Source organism: Mchenga conophoros, linkage group LG2, assembly GCF_057382185.1.
Source record: "Mchenga conophoros isolate Kocher_MC1m ecotype Shallow Benthic linkage group LG2, M_conophoros_male_GT1.1, whole genome shotgun sequence".
NCBI lineage: Eukaryota > Metazoa > Chordata > Actinopteri > Cichliformes > Cichlidae > Mchenga > Mchenga conophoros.
This window is the reverse complement of record NC_140527.1, coordinates 28,329,270-28,348,710: the sequence shown is the minus strand read 5'-3', so window position 1 is coordinate 28,348,710 and position 19,441 is coordinate 28,329,270. Positions and strand designations below refer to the sequence as shown.

The following is a 19,441-nucleotide window of genomic DNA, read 5'->3' as shown; positions in this document are numbered from 1 at the left end:
TTTTTCTTTTAATTTGTGAAATTGACCATGCATTAGCCTAAACGGGCTTCCTTCACATACACAGACGTAAAGAGAGCGAGGTATTTTGTTGGAGATACAAAGTGAGAATTTTAACATACTGGAAGAATTAGTGATATATTTCTTTTACTTAAGACGTTATTTCCAGATTTTAGAATTAAAATAATCTTTTTGGCTCTTCTTCATTTTGCAGGTGATTGTGGTGGAGGAGTCTTCCCAGGTTGTCTGCCCCATCACTACCAAGCTGGTGCTGGACGAGGACGAAGAAACCAAAGAGCCTCTGGTGCAGGTGCACAGGAACCTGGTGACAAAGCTCAAACCTCACCAGGTTGATGGTAAGGACACAATGCACAAAGAATTTTGAACCGGTAGGAGCTGGAGAAAAAAAAAAAAGCAAAGCAAGCCTGAGGTGCTCGGCACTGATGTTTCCTATCGTGTGTGTTTTGTGTCCCTGTCAGGAGTGCAGTTTATATGGGACTGCTGCTGTGAATCGGTGAAAAAAATTGAGAAGTCTTCTGGCTCTGGCTGCATCCTTGCCCACTGTATGGGCCTGGGAAAGACTCTGCAAGTGAGTTACTTGCCTTATATTGTCTGTTCATTTTCACTCTTGTACAAACTACACCAGTTGTGTAATGCAATGTTTTTAGCTGCCCCAAACGTACAGAAATGACCTCCTGTGGAACTTTAGAACAGCACAGAGAAGCAGTTGTCAAAATCAGTGCTTATATTAAAAGGCAGTCTGATAAAAATGTTCCAAAGCTCTGTGCTGTTGGTGCAACATTTGACTCGTTTTGTCCTGTAGGTGGTGACATTTCTTCACACGTTGCTGCTTTGTGAGAAGCTCGATTTCAGCACAGCACTGGTGGTTTGCCCTCTGAACACTGTCCTGAACTGGCTCAATGAATTTGAAAAGTGGCAAGAAGGAATGAAGGATGAAGAGAGTTTAGAGGTAATGGGTTGCCCTTGTGACCTTTCAAGCCTTTTCTGTTTCCAGTGCGTTGCTTAGCATATTTACCTTTGGTGTGCTCAACAGGTAACTGAGCTGGCTACAGTGAAGAGGCCACAGGAGCGAGCGTACGCTCTTCAGCGATGGCAGGAGATGGGCGGCGTTATGATCATGGGCTACGAAATGTACCGAAACCTGACGCAGGGCAGGAACATCAAGAGCAAGAAGCTCAAAGAGACTTTTCAGAAGACTCTGGTAGATCCAGGTAGAGTGATTTTTACGTTACATGTTATGGACTTAGGTTATCTTTCGGTGCTCCTAAAAATCAATCTTGTGGTCCAAATGATCCTTTTTTAAACTGATATAAGCTAAAACAAACATTCACTTTAAGTGAGTACATCTCTGGCTGAATGTAGACTCAGTCCTGGGGTTGTTTTTTGCACGTTAGCTGTTCTAATGTGGCCACATGTACCAAATTAGCCAAACTGTTTTCATTTTCTTTTGTTTACATCTGAGCCTGTTACTGGTAAACCCCTTTTTTTTTTTCGATGTGCGTGCCATTCCAGCGGTGTGACCTGATCTGAAATTGGCTGCATTAAAATTATCCTTGTGTTCATTTTTACTAGGGCCAGACTTGGTGATCTGTGATGAAGGCCACATCTTGAAGAATGAGGCCTCTGCTGTGTCCAAAGCGATGAACTCTATCAGGACGAGGAGGAGGATTGTGCTGACTGGAACGCCGCTGCAAAATAACCTTATTGAATGTGAGACTTCCTGCTATCATCCATGTGAATCATTTATATGGATGATTTTTGTTTACTTTTTAAAAATAACTTTTCTGACTTTTGTCTCCTTACCAGACCACTGCATGGTGAACTTCATTAAGGAAAACCTGCTTGGTTCAGTTAAGGAGTTTAGGAACCGCTTTATTAACCCCATCCAGAACGGTCAGTGTGCTGACTCCACCCTACAAGATGTCCGGGTCATGAAGAAAAGAGCTCACATTCTTTATGAGATGCTTGCTGGATGCGTCCAGGTATATATTTAAAAAAACATTTTTGTGTTTGAAATGATTCTCTCAGGCCTCCTTTGACTTCCTGCTTAAATAATGCATTTGCTTTTCCTACAGAGAAAAGATTACACTGCACTCACCAAGTTCCTACCTCCCAAGCATGAGTATGTGTTGTCAGTCAGAATGACTCCAATCCAGGCTAAACTTTACAGATACTACCTGGAGCACTTCACAGGTGAGAACCAAGCTTTAGTGCAGTTTGTTTTTTGCTTTGTTGATGTTCAACAACCCTAAGTTTTAGTCCCAACTAGAGGAAAACTCTTTGGTACTAAAATTGTGTTAATTTAACTCCCCATATTTTTCCCATGGTTATTCACGCCCTGCTGCAGTGGCTCTCTGCCTCACCAGTGTGGGCCCATGGTGCAGTTTGACAACCACTGCTTTAAACTATTTGGATCTTTGGGGGTTATAAACAGCAGGGACTCTTGTGGCTGCTAGCAGTGCTTTCCCAGTGACAAGTCTGATCTGATTGCTCATACAAAGATTTAGACCACGCTTAGACTAAAACAAAATTAGGGAATTCGACTGGAAAACATGTATAGGCTAGGACTAGGTTAAATCCTACTGCGGGAGTTATGTTTCTCTTGAAAGCGCTCTCCTTACTGGATTTGCTCAGACAAGGTTTTTAGATAAATGGAGGGTCTTTCTGCAGTAAGTCATTTAGTGAACTTTTCCTCTGAGTGTGTGTGTGTGTGTGTGTGTGTGTGTGTAAAAGAGTGGCAGCTGGCACAGTGCCGCAGGCAGGGTTTAAGCCCAGTTTCCCACGTCTTCCTAATGAAGAGCTCTGGGAGTGAGGGTGTGGGGTAAGAGGGGAGGGATGTGGGGCATAAAGGGAAGGGAAAGAAATTTCTAGGGAGAAGGGGCCAGAGGTTTTACACCAAAAGCAAAGAACAGGAGGGCTGGTATTTAAGAACAGGAGTGTTTGGAGGGATTGTTGGTATGTGTTGTGGCTCATTAGGCTGGGTTGTCCACAGTGCACAGCGCTGATGTTGTGACAGAGGATTTAGTGTTTTAAAGTGGTGTCTTCAGACTAAAGACCACCACGGGTTGTGGTGGGAATAGCCATAAATACTCTCTCCTTTAATTCCACTGCTTATGTAAAACTTGAACTAACTTCTGATGTCTTGGGGTCAGTGCAGGTCAGCATCCTGAATAGGTACGTTAGTGTTTTAGCGACTGCTTTTTGCTCTAGGAAGCAGCTGATGGAGCAGATTATAAGGCTAAGAATTAGCTATTAATCATCGGCTTTATTGTGATTTTGTGGTTTCAGTGTTCATTCCTTGAGAAGAATGATTTGCACTTATTGCTTAGTTTTGTCTGTACAATTACTTTGTAAATGCGCTGCACAGTCAAAATCAAGCAAAGTTTTCAGGCCGTTGCACGTTTTCCACATTTTCAGACTAATCTAAAATGGATCGAATTTATTTTATTTTCTTGTCTGTCTGCACACAATACTCAACCGTGTTCAAACAAAAACAGGTCTTTGGGTATTGTGTAAATGTAAGAAAAATAATGAAATGGCTAATTTGCAAGTATTCCGACCTTTGCATTTGTACTTTGTTGTTGAAGGAAGTCTTGGCAGCTGAGCCATCCTCAAATCATATTAAAAGTGATCTCCCATCCTTCTTGGCAGAAAAATGTAAAAAATTCAACCAGGTTTGATGTGCCGATAATGTGCACAGCCATTTTCAGGTCTCTCCGGGCATGCTTTGAGTATTTCGTTGATGTCTGTACTCTCTAGCTCTCAGAGGCGATTTTTATCATCTTGGCTCAGTTTGATCTAAATGGTGAGGGAGTTTGCCCTTTTAGGAATTAGAGGGGGAAACATGATGCTATAAGACGACGAGAGCAAATAAGAGTTAAATTTAATTCATATAGTACCAAATGTCGGCAATAGTCAACTCGAGGAGCTTGATATTGTAAGATAAGCACCTTAAAATAATTGAGAAAACACTCCAACAATCAGACGACCCCCCTATGCGCAAGCACTTGACAATAGTGGGAAGGAAAAACCTCTGGCAGAATCAAGCTTAGGGTGGGGCAGCCGTCTGCTATAACCAGTTGGGGTTGAGGGGAGGAAGACAGGATAAAATACAGCCTGTGGAAGAGAAGTCAAAGATTAATAACTAATGCAGCACAATATTCCTGATGATAATCTTTTTCATAACTGTTCAAAAACAGAATTGTTTCTGGAAAACATTTTAGAGCTCAACCCAAGCCACTTTTGTATCTATCTGGCAGCACCTTTTAGGTCATTATCTTGTTGACGTGGACACTTTAGAGCTCTCAGGATCTCAGAGTAAAGTTAGACTTTTTTTTTTAAAATCCATTTTTTCTATGCGTCTGTCCAGCTAATCTCCCACATTATGTAACTGAAAAACTGTCACAGTCAGCCACCGCTGTGTTGACCTGTAACAACAGTGTCAACGAGGCATTCCTGAATTGTGGTTTCCACGATACATGCTGTTGGATATCGTGACCAAATAATTCAATCTTTGTTTTGTCAGACAAGACGATATTTCTTCTAACTGTATGAAAGTCATTAAGGTTCCTTTTGGCAAACTCCCAGCAGGCTGTCATGTGTCTTTTAGACAGGAGCGACTTCCCCCTGGCTACTCTTACTATAAAGGCCTGATGGGTGGAGCGCTGACCTCGAATCAACTTTTAAAAGCGTCTTGAGGATAATTGATAAAATTAGAGCTCAAATGTGAGTCTCACTCCAAATGCTGTTTTTGCTTTGTTGTCTAAGGAGCTTGGAAAGAAAAGCGTCTGGACTTCTTTAGGTTGCTTGAAGACGTTTCACCTCTCATCCGAGAAGCTTCTTCAGTTCTAGGTTCTTCCGTTCTTGAATTCAGTTCCTAGAACTGAAGAAGCTTCTCGGATGAGAGGTGAAATGTCTTCAAGCAACCTAAAGAAGTCCAGACGCTTTTCTTTCCAAGCTTCTTAGACTATGATGACCTGGATGACTGAGAACCTTCACAGACCTTTTGCTTTGTTGTTTTTTCAGTGTTGTGTGTAGGTTTAAAATTGAGTTGAATCCTTTTTAAGATGAGTTGGGATTGCTTAGAGCTTGTTCACTATGGAAAAAAAAAAAAAACAACCTCTGAGTACCAATTAAATATTTTGCTATATCCCCCTCTGACACTCCGGCCAGCATTAATCTGTATTAACTGTCAAATTACTGTTTACCTCAGCTGTGTGAAGCTTCCATATCTGTTTACTGTGGAGGAGTCCAAAACTGGTTAGTCAAAGCTCATTTGTTGTTATGGCTGGCTAGTTGTGAGCAGTTCATTTACTGGGGAGAAATGCATGTTTAATCTGCTGACAGTAACAAACTGTTTAATTATTCCGACTAAAAGACTTATGCACGTTTTAGACAGTGGAGTTGAGGCACGGGGTGTGGAAGGAAGATGATGAATTGGATACAAGGGAGAGAGGGAGTAGTGGTGGAAAAGGTAGAGGAAGATGTGAAAAAAGAAGCGAATGATAATGCTGAGGTTTCAGAAGGAGGGATAAGATCCAAGGAAGAGGTGGTACAGTGTCAGTGCAGATGGGAGATTTTGAACCACCATGGACTGCCACTCTTACTTCTCCTGCCATTCAGCCCTGTGTGGTTACAGCTTAAAGGCTTAATACTGACAAAGGTGTGAATTGTGTTTCTAACAATCTCTCATGACCAAAATATATATTTTTAATTATTAAAAACAAGAGTTTATTTATTTATTGTTTTACATTGTTTGATGATGGGCTGTGAAAACATGTAAATTTAAAGCTCTTAATGGATCATATGTAGTTTGAAAGAGTGGTTTGTGATCCTTAAAATGAAAACTAAATTATGATTGGTGTTCTCAGAAATTTCTTAGTTAAGTTTAGCTGTCTGTCAGTTTGTCAGGTTTCCTCTTTTTGAAAGATTACAGAGAGTTAAACTCAGTTGCTCCTGTTCTTATCGTCTGTATGTATAAAAGGTTTAAGAGCATGCTGTCAGGTACGTAATGCAAACACACATCCATCTTCTCCCTCATATTCTTTCCCTTGCGTGCAGGTGTGGGGAATGCTGTGGAGGGGAGCCGGGGCCGCGCGGGGACCAAACTCTTCCAGGATTTCCAGATGCTCAGCAGAATCTGGACCCATCCCTGGTGCCTTCAGCTGGACTACATCAGTAAAGAAAACAGGGTAGGGCTGGGGAAGACGAGACTAAACCACAGCAAACACTGACTGAAAAACTAGAAATACATTCCCACAAATTGCGCACACTGTAGCAAAACAATAGAAACACATTGCTGACAGGTCACGCTTCGAGCAAGAACACCACATACTGCTACTGAAGCAAAACTTTTCCCCTTATGCATCGTTTCTGCTGCCCAAGATCGAGCCCTGCGTACAGCTGACCTGCATTGCTGCACAGTTGAATCTCACACAAGTGTACTTTCCCGCAGGGTTTCTTTGACGAGGACAGCATGGACGACTTCATCGCTTCAGAAACAGAAGAATCCTCAATGAGTCTGACCTCCGAAGATGAGAAGATCAAAAAGTAAAGTCATGTTTGTTTGTTATTTATTTATTTCTTTATACAGATATGACATAATTAAACTGCTTTTCTACTCGGCATCTTACTCTTGCTAACCCAGTCTCGCTGTGCCTCCTGACTAATAGGAAAAAGAAGCAGGGAAAAGGGAAAAAGAAGGGATCTGACGATTCGGACAGTGATGATGTTGAGGTCATCAAAGAGTGGAACACCAGCTCTCGTGGCAGGAACGGCGAGGGCCGAAACAGAGCGGAGTCTGTAGAGGAACGTGAGTGTGCAATAACACACAGAGGGGACTACGATTGGTTGGCTGGGTTTAAGAGGGTCATGAACTGTACTGTATATCTATATAACATTTCAGGCTCTGATTCAGTCCTTCCTACTCTCTAAGTAATTAGTTAGTGAGAGGGGGAATCTGTTTTATCAGAACTGACCTCAGGGAACCAAGCACACTACCTGCTTGTCTGAGCCTAGGTAAAAAAAAAAAAAAAGAAGGGAAAAAAAAGCCCCTATTGCAGCCTTATTTTAGGCTCCGAGCTGATCCATTTGCCCTTGTCCTTATTCATTCCCACATACTGAGGAATGATGATTATATTGTGATATCCTTCTGTTTTATTTAGAAATTAGGAGGCTTCACATCCAGCTGCTGCTACAGGCAGAAGCTGTTGATGAGTGCGCCTCTCAGTATAAACAAATATGAAATGCACGCATTTCCATCCCATTCTCATGAACCCGATGTCTCCATAGATGTCTTGACTTCTCACTTTAATCCAGGATGATTTGATTCAAAGTCTTTAAACACATTTTTAGCTATAATGTGAGAATTTTTATGCCTATTAAGAAAAAAAAAATCAATACGCTAATTAAGCAAAAGTTTTAATTAAAGGCCTAATAGAATGACATGGAAAAAGTGATGACCTTTTATACCTAAAGGGTCACACCTGAAAATACCTGGATTTAAACTGGAACTTTACTGGTTGGTAGGGATGAGCAGCTACTTGTGGGTTTGAGTGAGTCTAAAATCTTCTGTTTCCTTTAAAGTCAAAGATTCATGGAGATACAGTATATGGATCAAAGTACAGAGCCATCTATACATCACACCTACTGTAGATGCTCAGTCATAGAAACCTGTGAAATGAGGCAGTTTCTGTGCTGAGGTTAATGCCAGAGGAGTTTTGGAACTCTACAGGTTTTAAGTGCGAGTCTTGGCGACTTCTGTGTGGCTCAGCGCTCGGTGACCCGGCTCTGTAGCATTTTGTGGTCTGCTGCTTTGTGGATGACTTGCTGTGGTTCCTAAACACTTCCACTTTGCAGTAACACCACTTATAGCTAATCGTGGAAAATGGGGGGGGGGGGGATCACGTTGCGTTGGTGGCATCCTATTACAGTACCACGTTCTTCAGAAGGACTTGTTCTTTCATAAATGTTGGTAAAGGCAGACTGCATGGTTAAGTGCTTGATTTTGTACACATGTGTGGGACTGGCCGTGACTCCAAAGGTACACTATATCATGCACCAGCAGTTGTACTGCATAATACTGAGAGAGCTGTTTAAATGTAGCAGTAACTGTCATGTAATGGAAGATGGTCTGGGACAAAATTATGACAGTGCCAGTAATGTTAGGATGATCATCTACTACCCAGGTCCACTAATCACTTAGTCAAAATGTATCAAATCAAAATGATCAGCATGCTATTGGCATCATTGTGTTATGCAAAAAAAGCAATTTTGCATATGCAGATCTAGCAGTGGCAGTAGAAGCTTGAGTTTGGAATCACTAATAGTATCCACGTATTAAGTGCTTGGTTGAGTTTACAGACATATTAAAACTAAATAAAAAGAATAATTTTCACACACTTAACTGCTGTAACACAATAGACAACCATGTAATAGTGGGCCTCAGCTTTGGAAACTCAGTGTCTGTTACAGGCTTGTTGTTGTCAGATGCATGTAGGCTAATCTGTAACTCTGTATTATGAACAGCTCGGCCCTCTGGCTCTGCACCAGGAAGTCCCACTGCTGACTGGCACAAGGAGTTTGTCACGGAGGCTGACGCTGAGATCCTGGAGCACTCAGGGAAGATAATGCTGCTTTTTGAGATCCTGCGCATGGCTGAGGAAGTAGACGACAAAGTGTAAGTGTGTTTGTACTGTGTGCAAGCGTAGCCTTTGTCAGTTTGCAGTGTCATTGCAAGGTGTGTCTCTGTGTTTGTCTTTAGGTTGGTGTTCAGTCAGTCTCTCATCTCTCTGGATCTGATTGAGGATTTCTTAGAGTTGGCTTGCAGAGCTAAAGATGAAGAGAAAATTTCTCCATACAAAGGTATGTTTTGGGCATTTTTACATAGCATTACACTATGCAAAAATGAACCTATGCCCTGTTACTGACTTGCTAGACTTAGCCAAGCACTGTTTTAGTATTATAAGCGAGTTGAGATTGGCAAGCTTCATTTTGTCCCAAGATTCATTTTTGTGGTTTTACACTGCGCTTTTTAAAGTGACGTACGTGTGTGTGTGTGTGTGTGTGTGTGTGTGTGTGTGTGTGAGTGTGTGTGTGTGAGTGAGTGTATGTGTGTATGAGAGAAACTGTGTTAAAAAATTTTAACATGAGCCTTGGATAAGGATGAAGCATTTTCATAGAAATGCAGGTTTTCGACTCATAAGTCAACCCACACGCAGCATGTATTCTTACATGTGTACTGGTGTGCTTATTACTCTTAAACACACACCAACATACACACATTGCCGCTGGTGTAAGGTCATGTTCCTAATTAAACTTCAGCAGCTGTTTTTGCTTTCATTTTGAAAATGATTAGACCTTGACTTTTTATTCGACAAAAAATGTTTGCTCAAGGGTTTGTAATTTGTAATGAAAAGATCACAGTGCCGTAATTGGAAACATGCTGAAATGTTGGTTATGAAGGCTGGTGGGAGGGGTTGGTTTGGCCATCTTGAAGGCTAAACATGGCTGGCTTCTAACCAACACAGCCATCTATCTGCTGCCTGTTAATACCAAAACTAAGTCTCTTTGACAAGCAAAAGGCAGCACTGACGCAGATACATGTGCTTTTGAAGTTTCTGTTGAACGTAGACGGCAGATGGCAAATCAGATTTCGTTCCTCTCGTGTTTGTGAAGGTGAAGGCAAGTGGTTCAGGAACATTGACTACTATCGTCTGGACGGCTCTACCAATGCCACCACCAGGAAGAAGTGGGCCGAGGAGTTTAATGACACCAGTAACACAAGGTGACATCTTTGCTGTGTTTACAAAATGCAAAATGATGACAGCGACTTTGCAAAAAAAGAGCATGAGAATCTTAAAGCAACATTTTTGCACGTGACACAGGATATAATTGTGATGTGTCTCCTTTTGTTCCATTTTCATACACAGAGGCCGTTTGTTTCTCATTTCTACAAGAGCTGGTTCACTTGGCATCAACCTGGTGGCAGCAAATCGGGTCATCATCTTCGATGCCTCCTGGAATCCATCCTATGACATCCAGAGTATCTTCAGGGTTTACCGCTTTGGGCAGCTTAAGACTGTCTACGTCTACAGGTTGCTTGCCCAGGTGAAGTTTAATAAAAGTCAATACATTTGCAGGTAAACTAGCCACCAATAACCAGCAAGCAGGTAGTTGGTCTTTGTATATAGATTAAGACTTTCATGAGTATAAACAGTTTCATGCAAGATGCTCTGTATAAGTTTACAACATTTACCAGCAAAGCCAGCAAACGTTGAAAAGCCACAACAAAGTATAAGAATGGTTTAACCTCCTAAGACCCGAGCTCTTCCATGGCATGCATTTTTAATTTCTCTTTGATATTTGGGCATATTGGGACCTCATGAATGTAAAAACAAAGAATTGCCAGGTTTTTTTTTTTTTAACCTGATTTTTGTTTCTAAGAAAAATGAGAGCCACATATGAGGACATTCGTTTTAAATTTTGATAGAACAGTGGCATTAGAATGTCCTCATAAGTGGATATCAGGCCCTCGTAGAGAAACATTAGTGTTTTTAGGTACAGACAACCCAAAATGTCCACATATGTGGACGCCAGGTCCTAGAAGGTTAAGGTGACAACAATTAAGACTTGTGAAATTCAGCTAGAGATGAGCTGCTGTTGAATTTTTGGGACTAATATTGACTTTATATATAGATTTTGATAAATGCATGGCTAATTAGGTGACTAATGCAGCATCGATGGGCTGGGAAGTTGTGGATTTGCTGACTTGAGGCATTGAACTGTAGGTGGTGTTCGGGCAACTCTGTTTAACTTTTTGACTTTTGGTTTCACTCTGACCATTTTGAATTTAGCTGAAATATGAGACACTTTTTCTAAAGTCTAGCTAGTGTGTTGTGAGTGTAAAATAGCTTGAAGTGCTTACCTTTCAATCAGCTAAATGCTACGTGCTGACCGAAGAAATCTAGCATGCTAGTTAGTTTCCTGTGATGGCAAATGTATAAGCGGTGTTGGCCGAATTTCCAGTATATTGGTCAATTTTTACGTTTTTTTTCTTTCAAACATTCTAAACAGACACATTTCTGTTACATTTCTTTTGTATACTTATTTATATTTACTTATACTTATTTACTGTTGCAGAGTGCCCTCTGGTGGACAAACTATGCAACATTGACACAAAACATTGCTGAAGGGCATTTCTCCCATCTCTTTAAAGGAAGAGTTGGCAATTTTAATTTATTGACTATTAAAAATACAATAGAAAAGCAAATAAATCTGGTCAGTTAATATTTGCTATCAGGCGAAAATCTTTCGGTTTCTACTTCCAAATAACTCTGCACCAATTTGTGTTGAGCTGTTAGGCTAATACACCTCTTTGAGTATGGCAGACAATAGAATTGGATTCATGCTGGGCAAACTATTGATGACCTAAATCATCATTTTACCTCATTAGGAAATGCAGATTGGTAATGAACTCACTAAACTGTACTTGGAATTCTTGCTGCATTGTCTTGATATTGATGCCTCTGTGTTCATCCAGTATAGGGTGGATGTGATGTGCTTGTGTAATTCTGATTGACTCCTGGGCCACTTGATGTTTTTTAAACCTCCGTTTTTTGTTCATCTCTTTTCATTCTCCCTTTTTAGGGCACAATGGAGGAGAAGATTTATGAGCGGCAGGTAACCAAACAGTCTCTGTCATTCCGGGTTGTGGACCAGCAGCAGATTGAGAGGCACTTTACGATGAACGAGCTGGCCGAACTCTACACCTTTGAGCCAGACTTGCTGGATGATCCCTCTGAAAAGAAGAGCAAGAAAGCCACACCCATGCTTCCTAAGGTAAAGATGCATATATTGTATGTATTTAGATCGAGAAGGTGGGCTTTCAGCAACCCTAACCCTAAGTTAAATTGACACTATAAATCAGACATGTAATTTGGCTTTGATGAATCATTGACTGAGAATTCATGCTTTTCTTTGAAGGAAATGTTGAAAACAGGCTGAAACCTATTAACAGTAGTAAAATAGCTTTTTTTTTTTTCTCCTTCAGCAAACATGGCACAGGATGCTATTATAATTGCCAAGCTTGTTTTTTTTCCATACTTTCAGCGAGTAGCTTGTTCTTCCTTTTGAAGTTTTGCACTTCAGTGATAAACTGTTATTTAAACCCAATGCCAGCTTGTATCCTGCTTAGCCTCTTTCTGGGATCTCGGTATTTCTTCTCGTTTCCTTTCATAATCCTGCCCTCGCCTCTTCTTTTCTTCTAATGCAGGTGCAGTGTCACTATTTAGGCCCCCTGGGGTTTAATAAGAACACAGCGCTTACATGGACCATCCAGTCCAGCACAGCTGCACAGATCTGTCTGTTTACTGCTATTTACTAAATAGTCTTCCCATTGCAACACTCCTGCTGCCCTGCTATAAACCTGCACTCCTCTTTTTTTTCATTCATTCCTTGCTGCTTTTTACTTCTCTGTTGATCTTTGAATTACTCCCCTCCTTTCCCACTCATTCCCTTTTTTGAACTCTCTGGGTTTATTCAGATCTGTTTCTTAAGTGGTTTTACCTCTTTGTTTTGGTTTGACCCGGGTTACTCTGCAGAAACTTGTAAACAGACAGGTTTAAAAAAAACCACTGTATATACAGCTTGCATGCTCTTTCATTGGAGAAAAGTCCTTACAGTTCACCTTCATTGGAAATTGTTTTTGTTGTTTTTTTTATTGACATTGACAGAATAATTTGCATTTCCCACTCTCTTGATGAGTATTATCAGGTAGGAGCAGTGTGAGAATCCCCTCAGTGAGCAGCTGCTATAATTTCTCCCACCACATATATTCCTCTAAACCCAGAGTAGCCTACTTAGAGCGCAGCAGAGCACAGTTGGAGATCTGAAGAGGAAAGATGTGTTCACTGAGCTGCGGCCTGTTAGATGTGTATGATCTTTAACGAGCCCAGTGACATTTATATGACACAGTATTAAAGACGGAGAAGCTGACAAGCTCTTATAAAGCCAACCTGTTTTTGGCCAAGGGGTTAACTATGATGTGGCAGCAGGACTGCAGTATTACGGAAGGAATTTGCCATCTGGAATGATGTGAAGATGAGTCAGACACCCTCCATCATTTTCAGCCAAGAACGAGAGAGCTTGTACTTTCTTTCCTCCATTTCTTCACACTGTGAAGTGCAGGGTTTTTTTTCCACGCAGAAAAGACTTGGGTCGCAGAGAAGCTGATATTTAGCTCTTTTTCTGCAAAGCTTTGTTATGGATATTTATTTAACTTGACCTTACCTCAACCCTCATACTGTACCTATAGTTGCACTTTTACTCATGTTCCCACTCTCTCTTCCATCCACGCCATTTCTTTTCTCTGCCATCTTTGTGACCATCTGCTACTATGACTCGCCTCTCTACCTCCAAATGTTCAAAGTGAACTCAGTAAAGTTGTTTTTCTTTTTTCGCCCCCTGGCCTCCCCCTGCATGATGAAAGGTCATTATTTAAACCCCACTCTTAAAGATGGCTCTCTAGTCTTCAGAAAAACTAATTGGAGACAAAGGAAGCAGGCGTGCTTCCCGCTAATGACAAAGAAGGCCCTCTCAGCCCAGACATGAGATTTTTTGCTCTCCACCCATCTCTTTCTGAGACACTCTTGCCTACTTCCTGTTCATCACACACTTCCATCTAACATGCTACCACTTGTACTTAAAGTTATGTTGGTAGTCTTTGAACAATTTTTATAAAAGTCTCCAGCATCTCGTGCAGACGTGCTCTGCATTGTACGCTCTCGGCCCGGCTGGCGTGCTCTCAGCAGGTCATGGCTACAGTGGTCATTAGGCTCTGCTAGGAACGCTGAAAGGCCGTGGGCAGGCTGTGCCTAAACTACAGTATAGACAGGAGCAGACTGGAGCTATAAAGCACACCATGCTTGTCTCATTAGAGGTAGGAAGTCACTTTTGACCTTGGAGGGGGGGGGGGGAATCTCCCTCAGATAGTCTTCAAGCATTACATGAATGATCGGTAGTTTACAGAGGTCCTTTGTGATGCTGTTGTTGTAAATTACCTGCCCTCAGTTAGGCCGATCTCTCCTTGGATAAACTGTTTCTTTTACTTCCCAGAGTGCTTTTTGCCTGCTTTTAGAAAACATGCCTGAGCTTGATGTAGAGAGAGCACTAATTATAGTTACAGCAAGAAATTAAGTGGTTGCAGGTGGTGGTGGGGAGAATCAGAAGTCATCATCAGACCTCTGTTGCTATACTCTGATTGTTTGGGACCACCTTTAGAGACTCCGACTTATTTGTCTTTTCTATGATCAATCCTTCTCGGTATGATTTATATGCAGTAGGTGTTTGTACAGGAAATCATTTTGACTTTGCTTGTGGCATTGCCAGTCAATGAGCAGAATATTCATCTGTCATTAAAGGCTTGTATTGATAAAGTGACTCATTTGAGACTGATCAGTCATTCATAGAGTTGCACTTGTTTTCTCATCACCCCACAGCTTACAAATCACCGTGTGAAACAGCATAAAGTCTTTCTCTCTACTCCAGATTTTGAGACTGAAACTGTTTGACTGACCTGAGAGCTGTTTGATCGAAGTGCATTGGCATCTTTATTCTGACTGTAGCGAGACTTTGGAGCCAATGAATGAATCTGAAAAGAGCAGCAGTCTGCCTCTTCTCGTCTCCCACCCGTTTCTCACCTCAGGCTTGTTCAGAGACTGATTCCTATTTTTATATTCTCATCTCCCCCCTCTCAACCCTCCGCTCCAGCTGGCTGTCTCCTGTAGCGAACCCTTCACTGCTGCTAGCTGAGACTTGTTTTTATTGGAATGTGGTATGTTTATTGTCTTTTTTTAGCCCTTTATGACATGCATGATTTTTGTTTCTTTGTTAATTGACTGACAGCTAGATAAACCCTCTGACTTGTGTTTAGGCCCCAGAGGGTGTAAAAACAACATGGGTTTTAAGGGCAGGGGCGGCCTCCTGATGTCAGGTACAAGAGCAGCAGTTGAGCACATTTGTGCGAAGAGACTGTTTAGTGCAGGTTGGTAGAGTTGTGTGTCACTTATGTGCAGCTGGTGGGGAGAGAGAGTTTTGACTGGACTTAATGTTTAGGTATTAGAAATATCCCATACCTTCACATTCCTGCTGTTGCGATCCTGCTTTAGACCCCTTAGTTGCTATGGCCGATGCACCTGTGTGTCAAAAGCAGTTTGTGACACACACACACACACACACACACGCCAGTGCATTAAAAACTCGTGCACAATTTGGGAATAGTTGTTGTAACTGAACAACTGAGAATTTCTTTTGCTCTGCTGCTTTCTTTTCTTGTCTAAGTGTTAAACCTTTTCCCTTTTCATCCTTCATATTTTATGGCTTGGTGGAGGCTTACTATTGTGGCAATGACAGGTATAATAGAAACCTCATTGTCAACATATTAACTGATCGCTTAGGAGTTTGGAAATGGAGTTAACATGCTTGAAAATGTTCAGAAAGTTGATAATGTGGCCAAAGAACTGCTGCCTGTTATGTAGGCGGCACTTTAATGGCATCATACCTCTTTACAGTTAAGCGCCACCTAAAATCTGTTTGTAAAGCATACGTAGGCTTCTGTGCCAAGTAGTAAAGTCTACATGAGGCCCACTTATATGGACTCCCAAGTTTTCATCTTTATGATGTGTGAGGCAGCCACGTTTGAAAGCTCCTTTACATAATTTGTGAACTGTTGGCAGGAGAGCTGTTTTTATACATGTGCAAGTATTTGGTTTAAAGGATGCATGCCTTGGGAAAGGTTCTCATGCATTGGTAAATTTAGTGAAAGCCTTGTTTGGTAAGTAGACCATGCAGGTTCTAATGAAAGTACTGGTTCAGTTTGCATTTACAGAGGCTCTTCCTGTACTTGGATTTGAAACATCTGATTATCAGGATCTTCTTACGATTGAGCAGTTTGTGTCCTAACTGAGGAACGTCTAGAGGTCGCCTGCAGACATTACCTGCCACCTCCAGTGCTGCGTCTGAGCAAACGCGCACCAAATGTCTCCCCTGTGCTTTTCTCAAAAGGGAGAAAACATTCAAATGGAGTTGAATTGGCTGATTTACCGCCCACTCTGAGCATCTGCCCACCCGCAGTCTTTTGCCTCAACCTCCCTGCAGTAAATTGATAGTCTTCCACATACAGCTCCATACAGATGACAATAGCATAGGTCAGGTTACCTACAGTCATTAGTGCCGCCTCAGGATACACGCACACATAGCACTAGGATGGGAGATGGACCGGACCACCCCAGAGCCACTGCTGGTAGGGATTACTTGGGTATCCCAGAATGCACAGTGTTCCAGTGGGAGCGCCTATACTGTCATTTGACCTGCAGCTCCACTGACCCGTTACTCGACCAGCAGTCAGAAAAACTCCTCTTTCATTCATTTGGATAAAAACACCTCACATTCTCTACACGCTCAGATGGTAGCTTTGTTTTTTCTTCTTGCCACCTAAACCTTCGGGGTAATTTCAAAATCATGTTTCTGTTCAGCAAAGCAGTAATATTTCTTTTTAAGCAGAGAAAACAGGGTGTGTGTTGGTTTTAATTCTTTTAAGGACTGATGCAAAGCTGTCAGCAGTCGTTGTGTACCTTTTGCTATCTGCCCTTCAGACAAGGCAGCAGCGAGATAAAAGCTTTACCACTAGACTCAGTTTGGTGTTTAAATCGGTAAAATGCTGCTGTTTGAGCCGTGCATGCTGCATCCCAAGTGTTTGTTGTGGCCTTGATTGTGACCTTTATTTGACCTCATGCGGACTTATTTTGGCAGAACAAACCATGATGGGTGTCTTTTATCCAAGTCAGACCAACGGGCTCTTCTGTGCTTTTATGTCCTAATTAGAGAGTAAAGCAGCAGTTGAATCGCTGCCTGTGCTGCTGCTCTGAAATGTCTGGTTGTTCAGGGGTGGCCTGGTTTTGTCCTGATTGAGTGTGATGGCTGGGAAACATAAACACATGTCAATGAGGAGCACAATTGGCTTCAGGATCCAAGTGTTGGAGGCTGTGGTGTGCAGGGTTGAGAAACACTGTGTCCCAGTCTGCTTCTACCTGTTTCAGCCACCTGTTTTTTACTCTCTGAAGTCAGGGAGGCTCTTGCATATTACCACTCTTCTTCTTTTTATTTTGAAATGGTTGCAATCCGCTATTAATTTTATCGTTTGTTTCTGGGGGCTTTTGTTTTTTTTGTTTTTACCCTCCTTTTCCTTACTGCTAACTATATTGATGATTAATTTTGTTTGTGTCGTCTCACCCATTGTCACTGTTTAGCTTGAGAGCACGAAGAGCAAGGGAGGAGGGCCGAGCCCCTCTGAATTGGCTCGTGTGGAGCTGAAATGATGCAACTTCTGTATGACGTCTCCAGATTGCAAGGTTCCAGTTTAATGTAAAGCTAAGTTGAGACAAAGAAAAGCAAACATGCTGCACAGAGAGTAATTTAAACCATGTTTGTGTGAGCGAAGCCTGGCCCAACTCTTAATTTTTCACAGGTATTGTTTTCAATAACAGTGTAGCCATGGAAACCTCAAAACACATGTGCTGAAAAAATAAATGTATTTATCTTTTTATTTTGGTATCAGAACAGAATTTTCCACGTTTTCTTGAATTGTGCGTTCAGGTCACTGTTGGAGTTGTTTGACATTTGAGCGCGTGCTAATCTGCTTTAAGAGAAGATTTGATGCCTTAAATGTAGTGTTGGTGTTTTTTGAATTTTAGTAACTTAAGAGGTTTCTGCAAAAAAAGCAGATTCAAGGTGCTGTAGAGAAAAATTAGCATTGCATCTGGAACCTTTTCTGTTTTTAAGGGGCTAAAATGTTGGTTTAAAAAAAATGATATTATTGACTGCTCAACGTGACATTTAACCATACGTTATTTTGTTTGTAGTCCTTTAACTCTTAATTCTCTCATGAAATGCACATTGCTTTGGTAGTGTGTGTGCAACAGAATGAATCCACTTTGAGTGGGTCACAGTCAAAACAAGATGGCCAGGCTTCACTTGGGGTTGTTGCCTGTAGCCAGTCCTGTGAAAGTTGGGCTTAGCATGGTTTGCAGAGCCAACTCACAGCTTTGCACTGTTGTCTACAGGTTGTAGCTGTTTACTGTCACTAGGGGGCAGTGTCAAAAATCTGAGGGTTACTCTTTTGTTTGAGCTGCTGTTCTTTAAAACTTAGAATTTTAGTTTCAAATCACTTTTTCACATGCATAAAACTTCTGACCCTAATTGAACTCCATATAGCTGTTGCAGTTAAATCATAGGTGACAAATATTCAGAGTCAAATGCGTGACAAACAGAAAAAACACTAAATTGCATCGCGTAGCAGCAGTTTGCAATGTCAATTTTGGTGTGTGCGCTCTTTTATTCAAAGGAACTGGTAGCTGGTAGCGCTACTGGCAACATAAGTGCACATGCTAGTCATTTCCTGTATAAATGCTTCATGGCTTCTGTGTAAAAAGACCATGTACACTTTGTATGGATGATGGATCTGGTGTAGCCACTTTGATGAGTCCACATGCGTTTTGTTTTCCAGTTTAACCACGGGGTTAGGAGAAAAGAGTGTTCTTGTTTCCAAATTTTAAAAAAAAGTCTTGTGAGCTGCTGGCCATATTTAATTGCAGACCAGGTCATCGGAATAACCGTAAGGAGTAAGGTGGATGATAATGTTGCTGAGTTTAAAGAAAAGTCTTGAAGATTGACCATTCAGGGACATCACAGGTCAGTGGATAAAGACAGAAGGATGGAGCTTATGGAAACTTTTGAATGTAACAAGTTAATTTCAAGTGAATGTTGAAAAACTGCCAATTAAGCAAAAGATTTTTTTTTTTTTTTTTTTTTTTAAAAGAGAGAGAGCTGTTTGGAGCTCACAGAACATTTTTATTGAGAAACACATTGTTTTAATCCAGCAAATATGCACCTCTGTTCATGGGTATTCTTGCTGCATTCTTTGCACATCACATGAAATCCTCTGTAATTAAAAAAGGATTTGTACTTTGCGGTCTGAATATAGAGGAACCTTTAGTGCTCAAGAGGTCTGTGGCTCCTCCACAGTAATCTTTCCTTCCCCTCTAATGATGATGATTTCAAACCCACCGTGACCATATTTTTTTCTCATCTTTCCTTGATGTAGGATCCCTTTCTGGCTGAGATGCTGCAGAACAATAAGGACCAGATTGTGTGTTACCACGAGCACGACTCTCTGCTGGACCACAAGGAGGAGGAAGCCTTGAGCGAGGAGGACCGCAAGGCTGCTTGGGCTGAATATGAAGCAGAGAAAAAGGTAGGCGGCGAGCAGAAAACGCATGCATACAGATGCGCACCAGCAAATCCACCAGATCCAAAATCAAAGGGCCACGTGTACAGCACTTAGGCCTCGGGGCTGTCACTCTCCAGAACA

At 41.5% G+C, this 19,441-nt stretch overlaps 1 protein-coding gene across 4 annotated transcripts in view; it reads left to right on the top strand.

Annotated features, from left to right (window-relative positions):
• atrx (ATRX chromatin remodeler) overlaps positions 1-19,441 on the top strand; it is a 34,841-nt gene that overhangs the window by 10,428 nt on the left and 4,972 nt on the right. For all 4 annotated transcript variants that reach the window (XM_085292047.1, XM_085292056.1, XM_085292065.1 and 1 more), the window contains exons 15-30: positions 212-353; positions 477-586; positions 821-967; positions 1,052-1,229; positions 1,591-1,728; positions 1,825-2,000; positions 2,094-2,211; positions 6,079-6,209; positions 6,473-6,567; positions 6,690-6,829; positions 8,545-8,695; positions 8,780-8,880; positions 9,694-9,802; positions 9,948-10,125; positions 11,665-11,856; positions 19,175-19,324. In XM_085292047.1, the coding sequence (XP_085148173.1) occupies positions 212-353; positions 477-586; positions 821-967; positions 1,052-1,229; positions 1,591-1,728; positions 1,825-2,000; positions 2,094-2,211; positions 6,079-6,209; positions 6,473-6,567; positions 6,690-6,829; positions 8,545-8,695; positions 8,780-8,880; positions 9,694-9,802; positions 9,948-10,125; positions 11,665-11,856; positions 19,175-19,324 (2,256 nt within the window). The remainder of the gene's footprint in view (positions 1-211; positions 354-476; positions 587-820; positions 968-1,051; positions 1,230-1,590; positions 1,729-1,824; positions 2,001-2,093; positions 2,212-6,078; positions 6,210-6,472; positions 6,568-6,689; positions 6,830-8,544; positions 8,696-8,779; positions 8,881-9,693; positions 9,803-9,947; positions 10,126-11,664; positions 11,857-19,174; positions 19,325-19,441) is intronic.